This window comes from Xenopus laevis, chromosome 4S (assembly GCF_017654675.1).
Source record: "Xenopus laevis strain J_2021 chromosome 4S, Xenopus_laevis_v10.1, whole genome shotgun sequence".
Taxonomy (NCBI): domain Eukaryota; kingdom Metazoa; phylum Chordata; class Amphibia; order Anura; family Pipidae; genus Xenopus; species Xenopus laevis.
Genome location: NC_054378.1, coordinates 35681882 through 35706471, shown reverse-complemented (window position 1 = coordinate 35706471; position 24590 = coordinate 35681882). Strand labels below are relative to the sequence as shown.

General features: G+C 40.2%; 1 protein-coding gene across 1 annotated transcript in view; it reads left to right on the top strand.

Moving 5' to 3' along the window:
* vat1l.S (vesicle amine transport 1-like S homeolog) overlaps positions 1 to 8945 on the top strand; it is a 51167-nt gene extending 42222 nt beyond the window's left edge. The window contains exons 7-9 of the mRNA XM_018260474.2: positions 405 to 599; positions 2077 to 2160; positions 7792 to 8945. Coding sequence (XP_018115963.1) covers positions 405 to 599; positions 2077 to 2160; positions 7792 to 7890 — 378 coding nt within the window. The 3' untranslated portion in view covers positions 7891 to 8945. The remainder of the gene's footprint in view (positions 1 to 404; positions 600 to 2076; positions 2161 to 7791) is intronic.
* Positions 8946 to 24590: the final 15645 nt, after the last annotated feature.

Sequence of the window (24590 nt, the reverse complement as noted above, 5' to 3'; positions counted from 1 at the left end):
ACCCTCGATATTCGACCCTTAGTAAATGTGCCCCTAACTGTAACAGGAAGAAGTGTGGAAGCAAAAGACAGAACTCTGTCTGTTAATTGGCTCATGTGACCTAACATGTATGGTTTATTTAGTTAGTTTGTGTGCACCGTGAATCATACGATCCAAAGGGGGGGGCCTTATTTTTTTCAAAATGGCAATTTTAAAAAAATCACAAATTTTTCATGATTTTTGAATTCGGAGTTTAGTAAATAACCCCCTATGACTTATGACAGAGGAGAAAATAAAAGTTTTACTTGTGTGATATTGGCCAAAAGATATCTGTTGTACCTAAATCATTGAATTATGCAAAACACTGTCTAATTGAGATCATGCAAATGTAATCAAAACTCTTATGTTTCTTTACATTCTAACAGTGGTGGCAAGTGGAAAAAGTGAATCCCATCAAGTTGTATGAAGAAAATAAAGTAATGGCTGGCTTTTCACTCCTAAACCTGCTATTCAAACAAGGTCATGCTGGAGTTATAAAGGGGGTGGTAGATAAACTTCTTGCACTGTATAACCAGAAGAAAATCAAGCCTTTGGTTGATTCATTATGGGCCTTGGAAGAGGTAGGGAAACTTTCCTCCACATTAACAGTTGCAACTATTGAATATTCCACCAAAGAGACATCCTTAATGCAATAAATAGGTTTAATTAAGGAACCCTTTGTATTTGATACAGAAATCACCAGTGAGACAGACTTGGTACTTGTTTGCTTAGCATATGCATGAATATTCAATAAGCACATAAATCTGCATGTTCAAACAGTTTTACAGTGTGTCTAGTGTTGCAGCTATAGAAATAATCAGCAGCTTTACTCTGTATATGTGAGTGAGGCCTTGTAGGCCCAGAGGGTGCATTTACAAGCCTGGAATAGAAGGGAAGAATGTGCAAAGCTGGTAAAGGTTCCATGCAAAGATATACAGTATGGAGGTATTGTAAGAAAAGTCTTGATTGGTTTCCCTTACTGGCAGAACATTTCATGTCAAGCAGAATTTACATTTCAAGGATAGAAGCAGTTACTGACAAACTGCTTAAAGGAGAACTAAACCCTAAACATGAATATACAGTAGCTAGAAATGGCATATTTTATATACTGATATTTTTGGACCAGGTTAAGAATCTCTATGGTAGTAATGATCCAGACCTTCAAAGTTGTCACAGTCGTTTCCCATCCTGGATTTTGCGAGGAGTGTCTGTAACGCGCATGCTCATAAAGCACTGCGTATCTTGACAGCGCTATATAAATAAATGATGATGATGATGCTCATTGTGCTTTGAGCTGCTGTTGAGAAGCTAAGCTTAGCGGTTGTTGCAAGTCATCAAGCAGAAATGAGGTTTGCCTTGTGATGCTATAGGGCTGATTAATTCTGATGCTAATTGTACTGGTTTCTGATTTTCCATGTACCAATAATCTCAATTATTTACTAATCAGCCTTATAATGTGACATTTATGTGATATATATCTGGCAGTGTCAGTAATGACTCATGAGCTATTAAATGCACTTTGGCCAGTCAAATAAAGGGCCAGCGTATATGGATTACTCACAACAGTCAAAACAAAAGTTGTCCCATAGTGATAGGCGAATCTGTGACGTATTTTTTATCGCAAAATTTGCAAAACTGCGAAAAATTTTGAAGCAAGCGTCAATTTTTATGCTATTTGGTCCAAATGCATTAGAGTCAATGGGTGTCCAAATAATTTTGACATGCAACAATTTTTATGTGTGCCACAGTTTCGCAAATGAATTTGCTTGCGGCACAACATGGAAATTCTACGCAAATTTGTGCCTGTCGAATTTATTCGCCCATCATTACCCAAAATCTAAAAAACTATTCAAAATTACACATTTTATTTAGAATTCCATATTAAAGGAATATACATACAAGCCCATTCTTCCTTATTCGTTCATACCCTCCGGTACTTAATTATAGGCAATCATGACATCATTACGACAATCAGAATTTAAAATGAGCATAATACTTAGTTTGCTGTAACTTGGAATCCTATGCTGGGTGACTTAAACCTTTTCTTCTTTTCCCCAGGTAAAGGAAGCTATGCAGAGAATCCATGATAGAGGGAATATTGGAAAACTTATCCTGGATGTTGAAAAAGCACCAACCCCTTTGGTTAGTTTCCAAAAAAATATTTTTAAATATACAATGGCAAAATTACTATAACTTTTACATGGCAAAACATTTTGAAGCTAGTCAAGTACCTTGGTGGGTTTTACAGTCACCCCCATTCATAATTATGCTTTGCATGTAAGAGATAAATATATGTGATGGGTCTGCGACATACCATAGCCCTCAGTCCAATTGGTGCCAAATAGGAGTTTCATTTTCAACATTCTGTTGTTCCTTAATATTGTAGAGCCTGGATTCAGTGTCAGAGAACCATATGACAGGAGCATTATGTGCATACACACCTACATTACAAAGATAGAGTTTCCATCTTGTCTTAGGGAATGAACCAATTGCTTTTTAGGTCCATTTAACTTGTAATGTGTTGAACACATCGAAATGAACACTGGTAAAAGTGCCAAATGTACAAGAACAACTGTGCCGCAGCATTAGGATTAGGGGCCATGCACATGCCCCCCGGACCTTGACCTTCACCGACCCCTGCACCAACCGCAGTTCCCCTCCCCGCTAGCTCATACCTGCCAACACTTACCAGTGCGTCGGGGTTCAGGAGGCAGTGGGGAGTGGGTCTGGGCCAGAGGGGCCGACCAGATTTTTTCCCAGTTCGACCATGTACTGGTATTCATCTGTGGTGTGTTATATGAGTGCTGAAATTCAGCACATCAGACCCAAAAACACTAATTACCTGAGAGTATATGCAATCAAGGCAATTATTCAGCTTGTATATTATACAGTATCACAATATCCACTGCATGCCCCTAATAATAATAACCTCTAGGATTTTTTTTCAGTGATCCTAAGGCATCCAAGCATTCTATAGATCAGTCTCATAATTACATGTATATTCTCCTGCTCTCCACTCTTAGTGATTTTCAGTCGGTACACTACTCCAAAAACGATTTTATTCTAGGAGCTGCAGTGCAACAATCCCTGGATTATAAAATGAAAGCAGAGGGGGTTAACAGTGGGACTTTGCAAAACAAAGTGCAGTTTGTACACTCACACAAACAGTCTATTTGGCAAAGAAATTTTGCAAAGGTAGAAATGTTTATACAAAATCTATCTCAGAACATGTCTGAGCATTGATGACTCAGGATGTTGTCATTATGCTACAGGGCCACCATCTGTTCCATGCAGCGCAGGCACAGTAACGCTTTCTTCCCAAATGAGATGGCCGGGAGTAATGTACCAAAAACATTTAACCAATATGCTTGTTAAAGAAATGTTTTGTGCACAGCCATTTGGAAAATACTGTGCTTTTAGTGTTCTCTTAAGAAGCTAACATTATCCCTGATTATTTTATGCTCTACGTCTAAATCTTTAAAGACATGTGTGAATCTATACATAGCACAGAACAAGATTTTATGCAAATATTATATAAACTAGGACTTAGCAAGACAGTGGTACATACTGTACTGTACTTTTCCCAGATGAGAATAGAAACGGAAATTAAGCTGTACTTTATTATACATAACTGATATTTTTTATAATAAGCCTATACTTTCTATATATCTGTACAGGTATAGGATCCTGTATCCGGAAACCTGTTATTCAGAAAGCTCAAAATTACGGAAAAGGCCATCTCCATTTTATCCAAATAATTGCAGTTTAAAAAGATGGTTTCCTTTTTCTCTGTTCTAATAAAACTACTTAATCCAAATGAAGATATAATTCATCCTTATAGAAGCAAGCTTTTATTTAATGTTTACATGATTTTCTAGTTGACTTAAAGGGGTGGTTCACCTTTCAGTTAACTTTTAGTATGTTATAGGATGGCCAGTTATAAACAACATTTCAATTGGTCTTCATTATTTATTTATTTTTATAGTTTTTTAATTATTTTCCTTCTGACTCTTTCCAGCTTTCAGATGGTGGGTCACTGACCCATCTAAAAAACAAATGCTCTGTAAGGCAATAAACTTATGGTAACTGCTACCTTTTATTACTCATCTTTCTTTTCAGGCCCTCTCCTATTCTCTATATTCCAGTTTCTTCAATCAGTGCATAGTTGCTAAGGTAATGTGGACACTGGCAACTAGATTGCTGATATTGCAAACTGGAGGGCAGCTGCATAAAAAGCTAAATAAAACAAAAAACACAAATAATGAATAATAAAAACCAATTGCAGATTTCTCAGAATATCACTCTCTACATCATACTAAAAGTTAACTCAACCACTTTAATGTATGAAGATCCAAATTATGGAAAAATCCATTATCCTGAAAACCCAAGGTCCTGAGCATTCTGGATAACAGGCCCCATACCTGTACTGAGTTCTGTTTCCACAAGGCTGAGTGAATTATGTAGGTGACTTTTAATATCCTATAAACAGTTGAGTGGGGGCCTGGAGGGGTATGATGAACTGGAGGGGTATGATGAACTGGAGGGTTGATCTGCTTAAATGGCTGTTTAAGTGTCTCCAAACTAATCTGCATATCAAGGCAAACTCATTTAAAATAAACTTAATTTATTATGTATTAATATCAGTAAGTGAGTTTTCCAATTTTTTGTTTATTGACAATATGGTTTGATCCAATCTGGCAGCCAGGAAGTGGCATATTTGAAAAAACTATTCATATAGTTTTAATTGGCTGCTTTGTCCATAATGTTAAAGGGAACCTGTCACCTAGATATAAAAAGCTGTATGATAAAAGTAGTGTTCAAATGATGCATGAAATCCCAAATTATTTTTTTATTACAAAACCCATGCCCGTTATAAACTTGTTTAAAAGTCTCATTTGTCAATCATATATTGCCTGACACTCCTCTATGCCTGAGGCAGTTACTGCCAATCACTTTCCATTCAGCTCTTCCTAGATGTCACTTGCACGTTTCACATTTCCCCTTCTGCTCAAGGTCTAATTGTGTTGGTTGTGCATAGGCACTGGTTTCAGATGCTTCATTCTGGAGCATAAACTCGAAATTGATGCAAATCTTGTCTCAATAACAGTGTCCACAATATGGTGCCTGTTTGCTTGCTGTAATCATGAATTCCAATATAACTAGGGGGTGTAGGAATATTCGTAAAATTGCACATACGAAAAAAGAAATTGCTGGCTCTAATCCCTCTCAAGACCAATTAAATATTATCAAAAAGCATCAAAATCTAATCTTGCTTATAAAACATTCAGTGACGGAAAGCCAGCTACTGGGTAGTTCTCACCGAGTGGAAAGGGTGACCTGGGTGTCCAAACCCCAGGTCCGTCACTTAAAAGATGAACAATTCAATTTCAATATTGAAAAAGGTCAGCAGAGCTTACACTCACCAAATTGGCCAAGTGGCCCAGGTGCCGTGCCCCGAACCCGTAGTTTAGGCAATGCAAATCATCCAAAATAAATGTGCACGCACTCCTGCAGCCAAGGCATTAGAGGTTAAAACTTGTAACTTTATTCCATCTTGTTAAAAGATATGCGCATATCTTTTAACAAGATGGAATAAAGTTACAAGTTTTAACCTCTAATGCCTTGGCTGCAGGAGTGCGTGCACATTTATTTTGAATGTTCGTAAAATATTTTATTACATTATTCTCCGACATGAATGAAAGTTAATATATACATAGGAACTATTCACTCTATTTTAGGTATACAATGTCTACTGTACAAAGTAGTATGTTGAAAGTGTGAGGTTAACCGGCAACTGAAAAAGCATTGCAAATGTTACATAGGTCCATTTTGGCGACCTTCGTATCACCCATAAATGCTAATGACCTCATTCGCTCACACTGTATTAATCCATCAGCATTAATCTGCAGCTAGTGCAGCTCAGATACCAATTAGGGAGGCCATTGTTTTGGTCTCATGCATAGGCTAATAGGCTAAGGACTGCAGAACAAAGTCACCAAAAAGTCACCCAAACATGACTTTTACTATATTCAGGTTATAATATCTGGTCAGGGGCTATTCCCAGTCTGTCGAATTGACATTGTTGCAACTGTTTGCTTTCTTTAGAGTTCCCAGGAAATATACTAGTAGAACACTCTACTCTGTAAAAATTTGGTGTTGCAGGCCATTTTCTGTTCCTATATCACCATAACCTGCAAATAGCAGTATCAGCAGCAGTGAGCTACTGTCACTTGGAGACCGCTTCCTAAATACTTCTGAAAAGAGTGCCTCTAATGACATTTGTTCTGTCTCTGCAGTCTATTGCCAAGAGGATTCAAATGTCAAAACTTACTTAAAGGCCAGTGCCATCAAATAAAATTTTCCTAGTTATTTTCTAAGTTGCTGAAAAATTATTTGTCTTTCTTGAACCAAGATGTCTTACTTCTCCAAGTCTCCTAGATTTATAATGAATATCCAAAGATATACAGTACACACTCTGTAAATGTAGCTGATCCTGACATAAATATATATATAAATAAAAACTTTGATTAGACAAGATTAGAGACTGTCTGGAAATACGGCAGGCCATGCAAACATCGTGAGTAGAGAAAAAAATTAGTTTCTTTTTCAAAAGCTACACAGCCGTTTATTATTTTCCATCAAAATCCCTTTAAAATGAGTATTTAACAATGATACTGTATATCGATGTAATAAAAGGACTGAACTATCCCATAGCAATATATCAGCTGATACGTAGCATTTGCTGGTCTACTGCTTAAAGGAACAGTAACATCAAAAAATGATTTTTTTTTAAAGTAATACAAATATAATGTAGTGTTGCCCTGCACTGATAAAATGGGTGTGTTTGCTTCAGAAACACTACTATTGTTTATATAAATAAGCTGCTGTATAGCAATGGGGGCAGCCATTCAAATGAGAAAAGGTTCAGGTTACACAGCAGATAGCAGATAAGCTCTGTAGAACATAATGGTGGTATCTGTTATCCAGTATTTAACCTGTGCCATATAGCTTTTTTTCAATTTCTGCTATTGCTGAACAGCAACTTGTTTATATGAACTACAGTAGTGTTCTGAAGCAAATACACCAGTTTTACCAGTGCATGGCAACACTACATGCTATTTTCATTCATTTAAAACACTTTAAAAAAAATTTGGTGTTACTGTTCCTTTAAAGGAAAGGCTAAAATTAAGTAAGCTTAAACAGAAAGGTCTATATACGGTAAATACACCAGTGAACCCTCAAAGTAATGCTTCTCTGAGTCCTCTGTCAAAATAAACACATAATTTATTTCCTTCTATTTTGTTGGGCTTCTGTATCAGACTTCCTGTTTTCAGCTTAAACCTCCAGGGCTAGGGCTTGAGTATGCTCAGTTTGCTCCTCTCTCTCTCCTCCTCCCCTCCCTGCTGTAATCTTAGCCCAGAGCTATGAGTGAGCAGGCAGAGACTCAGACCGGAAGTGATGTCACATCAAGCTAATATGGCAGCTGTATCCTAAACAGAGTGCTTCTAGAGCTGTTTACTTAGTTATGGTAAAGTATTCTGCTGAATAAATTTAGTGTTATAGCTTGCACCATTGGGGCTAATATATTGGCAATAAAAAACCTCTGTAGCTTTCCTTCTTCTATAAAATAAATATTCTCTTGCTTACTATGGGTTACTAAAATAATAGAAAACTTTTCATCTCTAATCCAAAATGTAGTCAGAGTAATTTATTTTAATTTTGTGTGGTATCAAAGCTTTTCATTTGCTATTTCCTATATTTCTTTGTTTCTAGATGGCCAATGACAGCACCGAAACCAGTGAAGCAGGGGAAGAAGAAGAAGACCATGAAGGAGACACTGAGAACAAGGAACGCATGCCTTTCATTCAGTGAATATATCCTGAGAAAGTCTGATGAAAAATCTGGAAACTCTACTCTGTGCATCATTGAACAAACCTGCTGTAGTACAGTGTGTGTTGTATTTGTCTGCAGTCAGCTGAGCTCTAAGCTGTTGAACAATGTTGTTTTTGATGTGGCAGTAAATGTCTAGTTGGCAGCCTTTAGTGGGGCTGGCATAGCATGGAATAGGCTTAACACTCACTGGATTTTTAAATCCTCTGCAGCCAAAGGCCTGAGAACCAAATTATTCAAACAGTTAATCAGAAAATTCCAGAGGTTTAGCCATAGTGGAAGCAAAAACCAATGGCTGCCACGGATGGCTTACATTCCAACTAAATGTTGCCAAGAAGCAGAACTGCCATTATTACTAAGTGCCAATCCTTGTTCAGTATTACTGTGTTTCATAGTGTGACCAAAAGCCACCCATTCCACCCACTTCATATCCCAAATGAGTTAACCACTTCAGGACTTCAGGAAAAAAAATTGTGTCTGAAAATTCTGAATTTGATTAATCAATTAGAGCCTTACCACATTTTTATTCTAATTGGATTATTACATTTTGTAATCCATCATTCCACAGGAACCAAGGAGAATGAGTGTTAATTTGTTTTACCAATTTCAGTATCCTTGTTATAACTAAGAACATAAATCAAACATTTGGGGCATTTTTGTACCAACTGTCCACTGTTTCCACATGAGAAAATACCTCATTTAATAGAATTAGCAAGGGGCAGGGTTATTCCACAGCATTATTAATTTAGCATCAACACTGGTTCAGCTTGAATTACATTAATCAGGGACTTAATAAAACCAGTGGTATTTTTCTGCTCCTTATTATCCTAGATAAGAAAGTACTGGATAAGAGAGGAAATCATAAACAATACAATATTAATGTGTGGGGCAAATCACCTAAATAAAACACACTAAAATTATGAATGCTAAGGACAATTGAAACACCATGGGGCACATTTACTAAGCTCGAGTTAAGGATTCAAAGTAAAAAAAACTTCGAATTTCGAAGGTTTTTTTTGGGTACTTCGACCTTCGACTAAGACTTCAAATCGATCGATTTGAACTAAAAATCGTTCAACTATTCGACCATTCGATAGTCGAAGTACTGTCTCTTTAAAAAAAACTTTGACTACCTACTTCGCCACTTTAAACCTACCGAGCACCAAGGTTAGCCTATGGGGACCTTCCCCATAAGCTTTCTAAGCTTTTTTTTGTCGAAGGAAAATAGTTTGATCGATGGATTAAAATCCTTTGATCGTTCGATCAAAGTATTTGTGGTAAATCCTTCGACTTTTATATTCGAAGTCGAAGGATTTTACTTCGATGGTCGGATATCAAGGGTTAATTAACCCTCGACATTTGACCCTTAGTAAATGGGCCTCCATATGTTTGTATATTACATTCCACATGAATTTCTTTAAATAGGTTGGTAGATTTTCATCAGGCCACAATACACACTTTTAGTGCTGGTATATGAAACTTTATATAAGTGAGTAATACTAATGTAAAATAATAATAAAAGTTGCTATGTTTATACCAAGTTTGGTAACACAGAGCAACCAATAATACATTTCAGTACAAACAGGAGACTAGTAAATACTTGCTAAGTGGCTGCTAACAGTTACTAGGCCTGGTCCCAAAAAGTCTTAGTGGTGTTTTCCTGTAAAATACAATTAACAAGTTGTAGTCTTTTTGTTAAAGGGAAGTAAACAAATAAAAGGCATTTAAATATCCTTTCACCCCCCCCCCCTCCCCAGAATAAATTGAATTCTTCAGGAAAAGAATAAGAAGATCACCAAACAAGTGCTTTAAAATAGAAGGTAGGGAAAAAGTATACCCAAGTATACTTCTAAATTGTTATAATAAGACAAATGCTCAGATGATTTATAACACACACCATTTATAATTCAATTATTGGAGCCAAATCAATTTCATCTAATTATATGAGCATAGAACAGAACAGACTTTCTTCACCTTCAGTCACATAAGAAGCCATTTTTGCCCAGTAGTATGGCTTGATATATTACAAAAATAAGACTTAAATGCAAGGGATCTTGTGAAATCAAATATGTGGGATGTGGAATATGGGATATTTAAGAGTATATGACCATGATTCCATTGCTAAAACATGCTTGCACTGCATCCAGTTATAACTAATGGGATATATTGGGGCGTGGGTGTTAATACTCTAAGCTGAGAGAAATCTCATAAATTCTCAGAATATTTGAGAAATGTGTATTTATGATCTAAAATACCAAATTTTGAGCACTAATACCAAATGTATTTTGACCGTACAGTATTAAATATTCTGTAAAACTCTGCTAAGTCCATATGATGGCTCCACTGGCGAGGACTGCTGAACCACGGGACGTAAATATTGTTGTCCATAGAAATCCACAGAACATAATTAACCAGTGTGCTTTAATGCTGGTGTGGTGGAGTCATGTTTAGAGCCTGACCCTTACTTTTCAGACATAACAAGTCTAAAAGTATGTTCACTATTTTCATGATTACACTGGCTTATTTTCACTAACTTTTTTTCCTCTTGTTTGCCTTAATTCTTTCTATATTACTCGATCTGCAACTGAAGCCAATGTGAAATAGAGTGAGACATTGTTTGATTGTGTTTGTTGCTATAGAGCTTTTGTTATCTTGTGCCTACAAAACTGTTTACATGAAAAAAATAACATATATAAAATGATCAGCATAGCAATGTATAGTTGTACGTTAAGTTATTGTGCAGGGTTTCTCAACTGGTTTCTTAAAACAAGGGCTCACCTCGAGTGGGAGGGGTTGAATTATTGGGGTCACAGAGGACACATGAAGGACCTGACTGCTGGAAGAAAAATGATTGCAACAGGAGGTGGTTTAAATTACCTGAAACCAGTATTTTCAAACACATAAAACACATTTCATACTTTTATTTCACTTGTGTGCTCTTGTAGTACACACTCCAACAAACGAGAGAATAGCTAGAAGATAGAAGTTGGGCTATTTCCATTGTTTTCTGGAGCAGCACTCTACTCAAATGATTACCTTCATCAATTCTTTGAATTAATTAAAGGTCTCATTAGGATCATAAATGTAAATACAAAGTGCAAGATTTAGATTTAATGGTATGTGTGTATGTCTTTGTATAGCTTGCGCTTCTGTGTGCACAATGCTGTACGTTTAAACAATAGTACAACTAGCACAGAGGGGCACAGACACAAAGGAACCTTGGAATAAACACCTGCTTTGAGGCATTATACCCCTTTTTATGTGTTGCACTTTCACTCGCAACTGAATTGCACCTAGTGAATTGCATGCCAGTGCCTTTTCTGAAGCACCATCTACAATTACTAAGAAAAAACAGCATAGCAACTTAAATGCAATTTGTTAGCACTGGTCCCTGTCTACGTTGCGGCACACATTATTTTGCAGGCACCTGCTGTTGGAATTCCGTTAAAACTGGTGCATTGATGGTTAAAAAAATGCCAACTTTTATGCATCTAGTCCTTTGAACTTGTGTTTATAAGTGAGCCCTCAGAGTGTACTGATATGGGTACAGGAAAGAATCTTATCACTGGAGCACTAGAGACATTTAAAAGACCAGTAACATAAACTTTTATTTAAAAAAATGAATTTCTACATGACAACACATTTAACTGGATCGTCACCCTGTTGCCGTTTCTAAAGAGGATCGCAAACAGAGAATCGGTAAGTTATTTCTTAATAAAGACTTTGCGAATTTAAAGTTAAAGGTGTTTTGGTGTTATTGTTTTTTTTTGTTAAGTACAAACAAATTTATTTTTTTTAAAAAAATATGTTACTGATCATTTAAGTAGAGCCTAAACTGCTTGGCTAGAGGCGGGGGTTTTGGAGAGCTTCGTTATGTTAAGGTTATCTGAGAGCAGCTGCTGCTTCAATGAAGAATATATTGCACTGTATGTATATGGGAGTCTGAAAATTATATGGGTGTATGGGTTATTACTTTGGTATCTGTGGATCATAGACCTGCTGGATTATCACAAGGGGTTCAATAGAAGTGATAACTGGATTTACCACAAAGGCCTCACTGAGTGGCAACAGCTTTGACATCTTCTCAAGAGCAAGAGCCATTACAGAACTAAAAGCCTCACAGTTTAAGAAACACTATTGTATTTGAATAGTGTACCCATACCAAACAGATATTTTATTTAACAGCCCTTACATTTTAAGCAAAATGGTTAAAGGAGAAGGAACGTTAATGATAGTGTATAACAGCTCACAAAAAGTAACAAATGTGTTATGAGGGACGCTCTTTCATTAACCAAACTGTGACCCTTTTATGTTTATAAAAGCCAGAGAGGGTCTGGATAAAATTAGTTTAACCATAAAAAAGAAAATAGAGATATCCACTTTTTTACAATGTGGAGTCGGTGGCAAAAATGACAATTGGTCTTTGTTTGGAGCCACTCCTGTTTGGCATCTGTAGAACAATACTTGGAGTCCTACCTCAATCCTCACAACTTAATGACTACACGTATGATGAAAAAGAAAATGATTTTCACTTCACATAATTTAATGGATGAAAATTACTAGCAGACTCATTAGTGATTGTATCACTTTATATTTGTCCCTTGTGTTTGTATTTCTTTTTAGTCCCCACCATATGTTCAGGTAAAGTTCTGAAGCACCGAAAAGACCCAAAGTCACAGTAACAGCCGAAATTGAAGTCCTGAAGCGGCAAAAGACCCGAAGTCACAAAAACAGCCGAAATTGAAGTCCTGAAGCGCCGAAAAGACCCAAAGTCACGAATGGAGGCAAAGTTGAAGTCCTGAAGCCATGAGTTCAATTCTACTGAACACCAGTTTGTGTTTTTTTTTTTTTAATCCCCTGGCCACCAATGTATTATTTTAATATTCTATAGGCCAAAAACCAATGTTTTTGTAAAAAATATTTTTTGGGGCACCAATTTTTTTAACTTGTAAGGGGGGCGGGGGCCCTGGTGCCAATGTTTTTTTAAAAAATATTCTTTGGGGCCCCAATTTTTTTTAACTTGTAAGGGGGGCCCTGGCGCCAATGTTTTTTTTTAAAATATTCTTTGGGACCCCAAATTTTTTTTAACTTGTAAGGGGGGCCCTGGCGCCAATGTTTTTTTAAAAAAATATTTTTGGGGGCCACAATTTTTTAACTTGTAAGGGGGGCCTTGGCACCAAGGTTTTTTTTTTTTTAAATATTGTTTGGGGCCCCAATTTTTTTAACTTATAAGGGGGCCCTGACCATCAATAGCTTTTTATAACTTGTGTGTGGGGGGTTACTTTTTTAGCGCTGATGTCTGTGTGGTCTTTTAACTGTGATGTGGAGTGGGCGGGATCTAGGGTGGGGCTTGGGTGCCAGTGTGGGCGGGGTCCAGGGGGCCCCGAAAATTTTGTTGTTTGGGGCCCCGTGATTTCTAATGGCGGCCCTGCGCTACATCATACTAAAAGTTAACACAAAGGAGAACAACTTCTTTAATGAGTCACTTTAACACGGTAAGAGTCACATGAGATTATTCCCTTTAACATGGTATCCAGAAATGAAGTCTAATTAAGATTCAAGCAACTAATGGAATTAGGTGGGAATAGCATTGTAGAGGGACAACATTTTCTTTAAAAAAAAAAAAAAAAAAAGGTCACATAGTAGAGAATAAATGAAGAAGCAAGCTTTGCTGGTTTTATGGAGCTATGGTCATTGTTAGTGGTCTCTGTCCTTGTACTTTCTGTCTTTGGTGATAGCAGAGTTGAAACTGTTAACTATTGTTAATTCATGCTGGCAAAGCAATACTGACATACTTAGTTCTGCAATAGCTGTAACAGTGGTTCCCTACCTCAGCTACAGACAAAACCTATGAAGGGATTAGCATGATTTATTTCAAAGGGATTCCATAAATGGTATTCTTCCAAGATTGTCCGTTAAGTTTTAATTAAAGAATGAAACAATACACTACATATTTTCAGAAAGAGGTTAGATAAGGTGAGTCACCTTTTTTTTTTGCCATTCGCTGCACATAAATTTCAAGGCTGTTGCTAAAATGGAACATAAAGTCAGCTGTTGCTGCTAAGCAACCATCTGTCATTTTCTTATCAGTTTCAATTAACTATCTGAATTTCTTCCAATAACACATCTGGTTTAACCCCTTGCACTCAGCGGCAGATCTCCACCCTCACTCACTGGAAGTGGTTAAATCAAGTACAGAGAGGAAAACAAATTAATGATTAATATTTTAGGAGATTATTGCTTTGGTGTCCTGCCACAGAAATCCCTGGAGATTTGCGCACCAATTCCTTGGTGATACAGGGCTCGTTTGTGATCTACAAAGGTTATTTGTCATTTTTAGTCAATTAACACAAAGGCCAGCTCCCCAGTAAGCATTGGAGTTTGTTCAGGGATGAGCTGTTTTTGATTGGAGTATGAGCTTCTATTGCCTGTTTAGACTTTTAGCTTGTTCTCTCTTTAGGCTAGGGTCAGACATTTGTAGATCTTGGCCTGCATTTTCATAGCTTGGCTTATAATTCTCAAAATGTTATGTTAAAGGGAGCATTCTCTTATTTTAGTGCTCATTCAGAGAGCATTCTGTCCTGGCTGTGCTCTGAACGTTGTGCCAGATATAAAAAAAGGAGAGTGTGGTCAGCGAGTGCAGACAAGGTCTGTCCCTAATGCCTGTCAGGTTTCAGATTTTCCCACACACTCTCAATATAGTCCCATGACACTGGACTTATCAGGTACACTTTAATGGGTGTCCAATATCAGTCCAGTTCTTTGCTTGAAGCACCCCAGGGCCTAATACTACCCCATCTGTAACCCATGGGATACCCACCAGAAACCTACTGTCACATGGGACAAGCCCAAAACACAGAGGGATTGACTGGGTTCTGGTCTAGGCATTTTCCTGCCCATAACATCCACCTTTGGCATCAAAACTAGCCCTCAGCTACTCAGGTGTCATAAGGTCTTACCGTATGAGAAAAGACCAAATTAGACAGCCAGGCAGTCCAAGTCAGTACCAGAGAACAACTGCAGAATCATGAGACAAGCTCAAAATCAAGGATAAGCTGGGGTAGGAAACATGGGACAGGACCAGGGAAACAGGAATCTGGGAATAAGCAAATTCAATCTGCAACGAGCAGTGAATTAGCACAGAGTTGGGGATTATATAAGCAGCCTGATGGCAAGCTCTCAGCACCTGTGGCCAAATTAACAACAGCCACAGCCTACCTGAAAAGCAAAAACACAAAACCAAAAGAACACAGCATACTGTATACAAGGAGCTTTTCTGAGCAGCAGTAATTCATGGTAATCAGCAGGTCAACTGTTTTAAGCCAGACATGATGTTACAGCTACTTCCACTAACTCCTTGTTGTGACTAGAACTGCTTGTTCTACCTGATAGGGATGTAGCGAACGTCGGAAAAAAAGTTCGCGAACATATTCGCGAACTTGCGTCAAAAATGCGAACGGTTCGCGAATGTTGCGAACCCCATAGACTTCAATGGGAAGGCGAATTTTAAAAGCTAAAAAAGACATTTCTGGCCAGAAAAATGATTTTAAAGTTGTTTAAAGGGTGCAACGACCTGGACAGTGGCATGCCAGAGGGGGATCAAGGGCAAAAATGTTTCTAAAAAATACATTGTTGACACAGCGCTGCGTTTTGTGCTGTAAAGGGCAGAAATCACACTACATTTCTAAACCTGTGTAATAAACTGCTTTAAAACGTCCAGCGTCTACATGTAAAGGTTACAGCCTGTTCACACGCAAAGACGAAACGCAGCGCTTACTGCAACGCAAAAAAACGCAAAGAACTTTAATGAATGATACCGTCAAGTGAGCAAATAATAGTTGTTAATTACTAGTTGAGCTTGTCACCTCCAGGATGTTCGTCCTGTTGGTGGCAATATTTCTGTAGTGGTGTGTTTAGCAGTCACCGTGCTTGTGCGCACGTGCACGGTCAGGCAGAGGTAATTCCATATACAGTGAAGTGAACCAAAAAACACTGATTCTGCAGTGTGGGCCCAGTTTTGGTCTACTTTATTGATCACCTGCGGTGACAATAAAAGATGCGATTTTGCCACTGTTGCAGAACCCTGAAAAATTAGGCATGTGTACTTTCCTGAAAAATTATGGTTTTTTTGTCGCAGCCACTGAAGCACAGAGGCCAGAAAAAAATATGCCATATAAATGCTAAAAATAGTCGTTTTTTTTGTCGCAGCCACTGAAGCACAGAGGCCAGAAAAAATATGCCATATAAATGCTGAAAATATTCATTTTTTTTTGTCGCAGCCACTGAAGCACAGAGGCCAGAAACAATATGCCATATAAATGCTGAAAATATTCATTTTTTTTTTGTCACAGCCACTGAAGCACAGAGGCCAGAAAAAATATGCCATATAAATGCTGAAAATATTCTTTTTTTTTTTTGTCGCAGCCACTGAAGCACAGAGGCCAGAAACAATATGCCATATAAATGCTGAAAATATTCATTTTTTTTGTCACAGCCACTGAAGCACAGAGGCCAGAAAAAATATGCCATATAAATGCTGAAAATATTCTTTTTTTTTGTCGCAGCCACTGCAGCACAGAGGCCAGAAAAAATATGCCATATAAATGCTGAAAATATTCATTTTTTTTTGTCGCAGCCACTGAAGCACAGAGGCCAGAAACAATATGCCATATAAATGCTGAAAATATTCATTTTTTTTGGTTGCAGCCACTGAAGCACAGAGGCCAGAAAAAATTTGCCATATAAATGCTGAAAATATTCTTTTTTTTTTGTCGCAGCCACTGAAGCACAGAGGCCAGAAACAATATGCCATATAAATGCTGAAAATATTCATTTTTTTTTGTCACAGCCACTGAAGCACAGAGGCCAGAAAAAATATGCCATATAAATGCTGAAAATATTCATTTTTTTTTGTCGCAGCCACTGAAGCACAGAGGCCAGAAACAATATGCCATATAAATGCTGAAAATATTCATTTTTTTTGGTTGCAGCCACTGAAGCACAGAGGCCAGAAAAAATATGCCATATAAATGCTGAAAATATTCATTTTTTTGGTTGCAGCCACTGAAGCACAGAGGCCAGAAAAACTCAGGATTTACCTGGATTCAAATGAAACCAGTAGGGTTTGCACCCTAGTTTGTAACGGTGGCGGAGGGAGGAGGACGCTAAAGGACAGCTGTGTGTGGAGTCATGAGGCGTGCAGAGAAGGACAGCTGCATGGGGAGTCAGAAACTCAGAACAAGTCTTCCGGCGTGCAGTAACCCTCCGAGATCCACCCCTCATTCATTTTAATAAAGGTCAGGTAATCCACACTTTTGTGACCTAGGCGAGTTCTCTTCTCAGTTACAATCCCTCCTGCTGCACTGAAGGTCCTTTCTGAGAGGACACTTGAGGCGGGGCAAGACAAGAGGTTCATGGCAAATTGTGACAGCTCTGGCCACAGATCAAGCCTGCGCACCCAGTAGTCCAGGGGTTCATCGCTCCTCAGAGTGTCGATATCTGCAGTTAATGCCAGGTAGTCCGCTACCTGCCGGTCGAGGCGTTCTTTGAGGGTGGATCCAGAAGGGTTCTGGCGCTGCCTTGGACTGAAAAACATTTGCATGTCTGACGTTACAGAGTGGCCAAAGTGCTTTGTCCTTGCAGGTGCGCTCGTGGCAGGATTACTGGCACCTCTGCCCCTGGAATGTTGATGAGTTCCTGAAGTGACATCACCCTTAAAAGCATTGTACAACATGTTTTACAGGCTGGTTTGTAAATGCAGCATCCTTTCGGACTTGTGGTATGTTGGTAACATTTCTGCCACTTTATGCTTGTACCGAGGGTCTAGTAGCGTTGCGACCCAGTACAGGTCCTTCTCCTTAAGCCTCTTGATACGGGGGACCTTCAACAGGCATGACAGCATGAAAGACCCCATTCTCACAAGGTTGGATGCAGAGGTATCCATCTCCGCTTCCTCGTTATCAAGGACTGCATCATCCACTGTCTCCTCCCCCCAGCCACGTACAAGACCAGGGGTCCCCAAAAGGTCACCACCAGCCCCCTGGGAAGCCTGCTCCTGTTGGTCCTCCTCCTCCACAAAGCCACCTTCCTCCTCTGACTCCACTTCTGACACCTCTCCCTGCGTTGCAGCAGGTGCCTGGGTTCGTTCTGGTGATTCCGACCAGAAATTGTGCGCTTCCTGCTCCTCGTCACGCTGGTCTACAGCCTCATCTGTCACTCGTCGCACGGCACGCTCCAGGAAGAAAGCAAAGGGTATTAGGTCGCTGATGGTGCCTTCGGTGCGACTGACCATATTTGTAACCTCTTCAAAAGGGCGCATGAGCCTGCAGGCATCGTGCATAAGCACCCAGTAACGGGGGAAAAAAATCCCCAGCTCTGCAGATCCAGTCCTACCACCCAGTTCAAACAGGTATTCGTTGACGGCTCTTTGTTGTTGCAGCAGACGTTCCAACATGAGGAGCGTTGAATTCCAGCGAGTCTGGCTGTCGCAAATCAAACGCCTGACTGGCATGTTGTACCGCTGCTGAATGTCAGCAAGGCGTGCCATGGCTGTGTATGAACGTCTGAAATGGGCCGACACCTTCCTGGACTGCCTGAGAACGTCCTGGAATCCTGGGTACTTCGAGACAAAACGTTGGACTATTAAATTCAGAACATGTGCCATGCAGGGCACATGTGTTAAATTGCCCAGTCTCAGTGCTGCCAACAGATTGCTTCCATTGTCACACACCACTTTTCCGATCTTCAGTTGGTGTGGGGTCAGCCACCGATCGGCCTGTGACTGCAGAGATGACAGGAGTACAGATCCGGTATGGTTTCTGCTTTCCAGGCACGTGATCCCCAAGACAGCATGACAACGGCGTACCTGGCACGTCGAATAGCCTAGGGGGAGCTGGGGGTGCACAGGTGTGGAGGAGGAGGACCCAGCAGCAGAGGAGGAAGAAGATGAAGAAGACGAGGTAGAGAGCGAAGGAGGAGTAGAGGTGGTGGCAGAACCGCATGCAATCCGTGGCGGTGACACCAACTCCACTGTCGTTGTTGAGCCACACATTCCCTGCTTCCCAGCCATTACCAAGTTCACCCAGTGGGCAGTGTAGGTGACATACCTGCCCTGACCATGCTTGGAGGACCATGCGTCAGTAGTCATATGGACCTTTGGCCCAACACTAAGTGACAGAGATGCGGTGACTTGGCTCTGCACATGGTGGTACAGGTGTGGTATTCCCTTTTTTGAAAAAAATTGCGGCTGGGTACCTTCCACTGCGGTGTCCCAATTGCTACAAATTTGCGGAAGGCCTCAGAGTCCACCAGCTGGTATGGTAAAAGCTGGCGGGCTAAGAGTGCAGACAAGCCAGCTGTCAGACGCCGGGCAAGGGGGTGACTCGCAGACATTGGCTTCTTACGCTCAAACATGGCCCTCACAGAAACTTGGCTGGGGGCAGATGACTGGGAATGGGAACTGGTGGTCAAGGTGGAAGGCGGAGTGGAGGGTGGTTCAGACGGGTCAAGGACAGCAGAGGTAGAGCAGTAAGATGCTGGACCAGAAGGAGGGTGGCTTTTAGTTTGCCTGTTGCCTTTGAGGTGTTGCTCCCAAAGTGCTTTGTGCTTGCCGTTCATGTGCCTTCGCATAGAAGTTGTACCTATGTGGCTGTTGGGCTTCCCAAGACTCAGTTTCTGACTGCACTCATTGCAAATTACAACACTTTTGTCAGAGGCACACACATTAAAAAAATCCCACACTGCTGACCTTTTTGAAGCTGGCAATCTGGCGGTAACAGTAGAAGTTGGCGGCGTTGGCGGCAATAGCGGGCGCGTTGGCCGGCTGACCACAGGTGCCGATACATGTTGTTGCCCTACTGTTCCCTGCGAGCTGTCCTCCCTGCTTCTTCTAAGTCTTATTCTCCTCCTGCCTCTCTGACTCTCCGTCTCTCCATCTGAACTATCCTCCTCTTGCTCTCTTCTACTGGGCACCCACAAAACATCAATCTCCTCATCATCATTCTCCTCAGATGCATCAATTTCTTCTAACAGCTCACAGAAGGAAGCAGCAGCGGGGACCTCCTCATCACTCATTATGTCCATCTCTGTTGTGTTCTCTGCCAGAATTAAATCTGGTGTAACGTCCTCATCTCCTTCATCTTCTTCTGCCAATAATGGTTGCGCATCACTCAGTTCAAGAAACTCATGTGAAAATAACTCCTCTGACTCCAGTGAAGAAGGGGCGCCGGTGGTGGAGGAAGTGTTACGTGGGGTGGCCATAGCAGTGGAGGATGAGGATGTTGTGGTAAAGTTAGAAACGGTAGAGGATGGGGTGTGCTGTGTAAGCCAGTCAACTACCTCTTCAGCATTTTGGGAGTTCAGGGTCATTGCCTTTTTAAAACTGGGCAATTTCCTAGGGCCACAGGATAGCATAGCAGCACGGCCCCTAGTGCTGCGTGGCGGCCTGCCTTTGCCTGGCATTATTTTTAAAACAACAACAACAACTCAGGTGGTGTTTCTGGAGACGGTATTATTATTGATATTTAGACAGTATGTGAACAAGCTCACACAGCTAGGTGGCAGTTGTTTGAAAATGAAGAACACACTGGGCAAACAATGCCTACAAGGTCAACGTATACACTACTACAGCAGTGGATACGGAATATATTATTGCTGCTTGAAAAACGTCACTCAGGTGGTGTTTCTGGAGACGGTATTATTATTGATATTTAGACAGAATGTGAAAAAGCTCACACAGCTAGATGGCCGTTGTTTGAAAATGAACAACACACTGGGCAAACAATGCCTACAAGGTCAACGTATACACTACTACAGCAGTGGATACGGAATATATTATTGCTGCTTGAAAAACGTCACTCGGGTGGTGTTTCTGGAGACGGTATTATTATTGATATTTAGACAGAATGTGAAAAAGCTCACACAGCTAGATGGCCGTTGTTTGAAAATGAAGAACACACTGGGCAAACAAATTGAAACAATGCCTGCAAGGTCAACGTATACACTACTACAGCAGTGGATACGGAATATATTATTGCTGCTTGAAAAACGTCACTCAGGTGGTGTTTCTGGAGACGGTATTATTATTGATATTTAGACAGAATGTGAAACAGCTCACACAGCTAGATGGCCGTTGTTTGAAAATGAAGAACACACTGGGCAAACAATGCCTACAAGGTCAACGTATACACTACTACAGCAGTGGATACGGAATATATTATTGCTGCTTGAAAAACGTCACTCAGGTGGTGGTTCTGGAGACGGTATTATTATTGATATTTAGACATTATGTGAACAAGCTCACACAGCTAGATGGCAGTTGTTTGAAAATGAACAACACACTGGGCAAACAATGCCTACAAGGTCAACGTATACACTACTACAGCAGTGGATACGGAATATATTATTGCTGCTTGAAAAACGTCACTCAGGTGGTGTTTCTGGAGACGGTATTATTATTGATATTTAGACAGAATGTGAAACAGCTCACACAGCTAGATGGCCATTGTTTGAAAATGAAGAACACACTGGGCAAACAATGCCTACAAGGTCAACGTATACACTACTACAGCAGTGGATACGGAATATATTATTGCTGCTTGAAAAACGTCACTCAGGTGGTGGTTCTGGAGACGGTATTATTATTGATATTTAGACAGTATGTGAACAAGCTCACACAGCTAGATGGCAGTTGTTTGAAAATGAACAACACACTGGGCAAACAATGCCTACAAGGTCAACGTATACACTACTACAGCAGTGGATACGGAATATATTATTGCTGCTTGAAAAACGTCACTCGGGTGGTGTTTCTGGAGACGGTATTATTATTGATATTTAGACAGAATGTGAAAAAGCTCACACAGCTAGATGGCCGTTGTTTGAAAATGAAGAACACACTGGGCAAACAAATTGAAACAATGCCTGCAAGGTCAACGTATACACTACTACAGCAGTGGATACGGAATATATTATTGCTGCTTGAAAAACGTCACTCAGGTGGTGTTTCTGGAGACGGTATTATTATTGATATTTAGACAGAATGTGAAACAGCTCACACAGCTAGATGGCCGTTGTTTGAAAATGAAGAACACACTGGGCAAACAATGCCTACAAGGTCAACGTATACACTACTACAGCAGTGGATACGGAATATATTATTGCTGCTTGAAAAACGTCACTCAGGTGGTGGTTCTGGAGACGGTATTATTATTGATATTTAGACAGTATGTGAACAAGCTCACACAGCTAGATGGCAGTTGTTTGAAGAACACACTGGGCAAATAATGCCTGTTAGTGCACTACTATTGGTGCACTACTATGAAGAACAGCAAACAGCACTGTACACGTTAAAGAACAGTAAGATAAGTAAAATAAAAAAAAAATTATATGTATATTAAAAAAAAAAAATTCTCGGGTTGGTGCTGCTGAACTACTAGGAGCAGCACAGTAGCACACCAGTCCCACTCCCCAACACTGCTAGACTAATAGCACTGGGCTCTTATAGTAGCAACTAGCAAAGTAAAACAACAAAAAAGAAAATAAAAGCAGTCCTTACAAGGACTATTGGGTTATTACAGCAGTCAGCAGATGAGATCAGAAGAGATCAGTGCCCACAGCAGGCAGCTACATACAGAGCACTGCAGTAGAAGGTAGATTACTAGCCAGCAAAGCTACCTAACCTGAAATGTCCCTCAAATCCCTGCAGACTTCTGTCCCTCCAATACAGAGCAGTATCAAGTAGATTACTAGCCAGCAAACTTACTATCAACTGTCCCTCAAATCACTAACAGCTCTCTCCCTACACTAGCTCTTCCAAGCACACACAGGCAGAATGAAAAAACGCTGCAGGGCTTCAGTTTATATATGGAAGGGGAGTGGTCCAGGGGGTGTGGGGGTGGTCCAGGAGGGACAGCTTCCTGATTGGCTGCCATGTATCTGCTGGTCTGGGGTGAGAGGTCAAAAAAAAGCGCCAGGTAAGGCGAACCCAAAATGGCGAACGTCGCGCGACGTTCGCGAACATTCGGCGAGCGCGAACAGTCGATGTTCGCCGGCGAACAGTCCACGACATCCCTACTACCTGACACTGCTACAGGGTGCTCTTACTGAACTACCCCTGTCTTAGTTAGACCTTAGCCCTTTTCACATATAGGGGCAAATTCACAGAAATTCACCAGCGACGGCTTCGCTCACATGGCCACACTTCACCAGGTGAAAATTCGCCAGGACAACGCTAATTCACTAAAATGCAAAGTTGTGTCCAGCCGCCGAACGTTGGTGAAGTTCCGCTAACGTTAATTCAGCAACCAAAGCAAAGTTGCGCAAGCGTTGGCTAATTTGCATATGGCAGGAAGTTAATAGAACCTTAATCAAAATAATAAAAAAAAAATTATATTGCCCTACACATGAGCCCAGTGTATAGTTTATGTGCCATATGTAAGGAAATGTAGGCGGGAAGCCGGGTACCCTAAAAAAAAATACGATCTTTTGTAGCCTATCACCCAGAAAAACTGAAAAGTCACCAGCGTTTTTTGGGACTTTTTTTTTGAGGAACTCCTATCTACTCTATTGCACTTCGCCTGGTCTTAGGTGGCGAAGGCAAGTCTGGCCAAGAGGTAACGTTCAATAAAATCCGCATCTAAGTGAATTTACGTAGTTACGTCTATTCGCCAGAGCGAAAATTCACCTGGTGTTAGAGTGCGAAGTGGCGCTACAGTCTTTCTGCTTCACTAGCGAATTTACACCAGTCCCGAAATGACGTCACGCTGGCGAATTTTTACCAGTGTTAGTCACTTTGCCCTTTAGTAAATTTGCCGAATAGTGTTGGCTGTAAGTTTTCAGTAAACTGGCTTCTGCTTCAACCCTTCCTTCCCATGATGCACACTGTACAAGGTGACCTGGCTCCTTTTATATCCTCATTTAAAGGGGAACTATCGGGAAAATGAAAATGTAATATTAGCTTCAGCAATGTACTGTTTCTCATCAATCATAATCAAGTTTATCTTCACTATTACTCTCTCAGCATCTGTTTCTCCTCATTCTGTCTTCATTCAGGAGTTGGGTGTCAGATGAATGATCCAATATATCTTATAGGGGGACACCTTTTGCCTAGAAGATGTATTAGAGCTTACTCTATTAAAATCACCAGAAATCCTGTCTCTCTACATGCAGGATTTGTGCAAAAGGCAGTTATTTTGTTATATTTTGTTTATACTAGAATCATTTGAGTAAGCTCTAATACATCTGCTAGGAAAGGAAGCCACCCCTAGATATATTGGATCATTCATCTGACACACTGCATCAGAGGTGATGTGCTCCCCTAGTAAATCCACTTAAATACAAGAAAACCAACATGACTGACACTTAAATGAACATTTCAGTGTGAAAATAAAAACTGGATAATTAGATAGTCTGTCCAAAATAAAAAATGTTTCTAATATAGTTAGTTAGCCAAAAATGTAAACTATAAAGGCTGGAGTGACTGGATATCTAACAGAACAGAACACAACTTCCTGCTTTTCAGCTCTCTAACTCTTAGTTAGTCAGCCACTTAAAGGGGGGCCACATGGTACATTTCTGTTCAGTGAGTTTGCAATTGATCCTCGGCATTCAGCTCAGATTCAAAAGCAAACAGTTTTGACCCATATGGTCCTCCACTAAGTTACTGATTGGTTACTGCCTGGTAA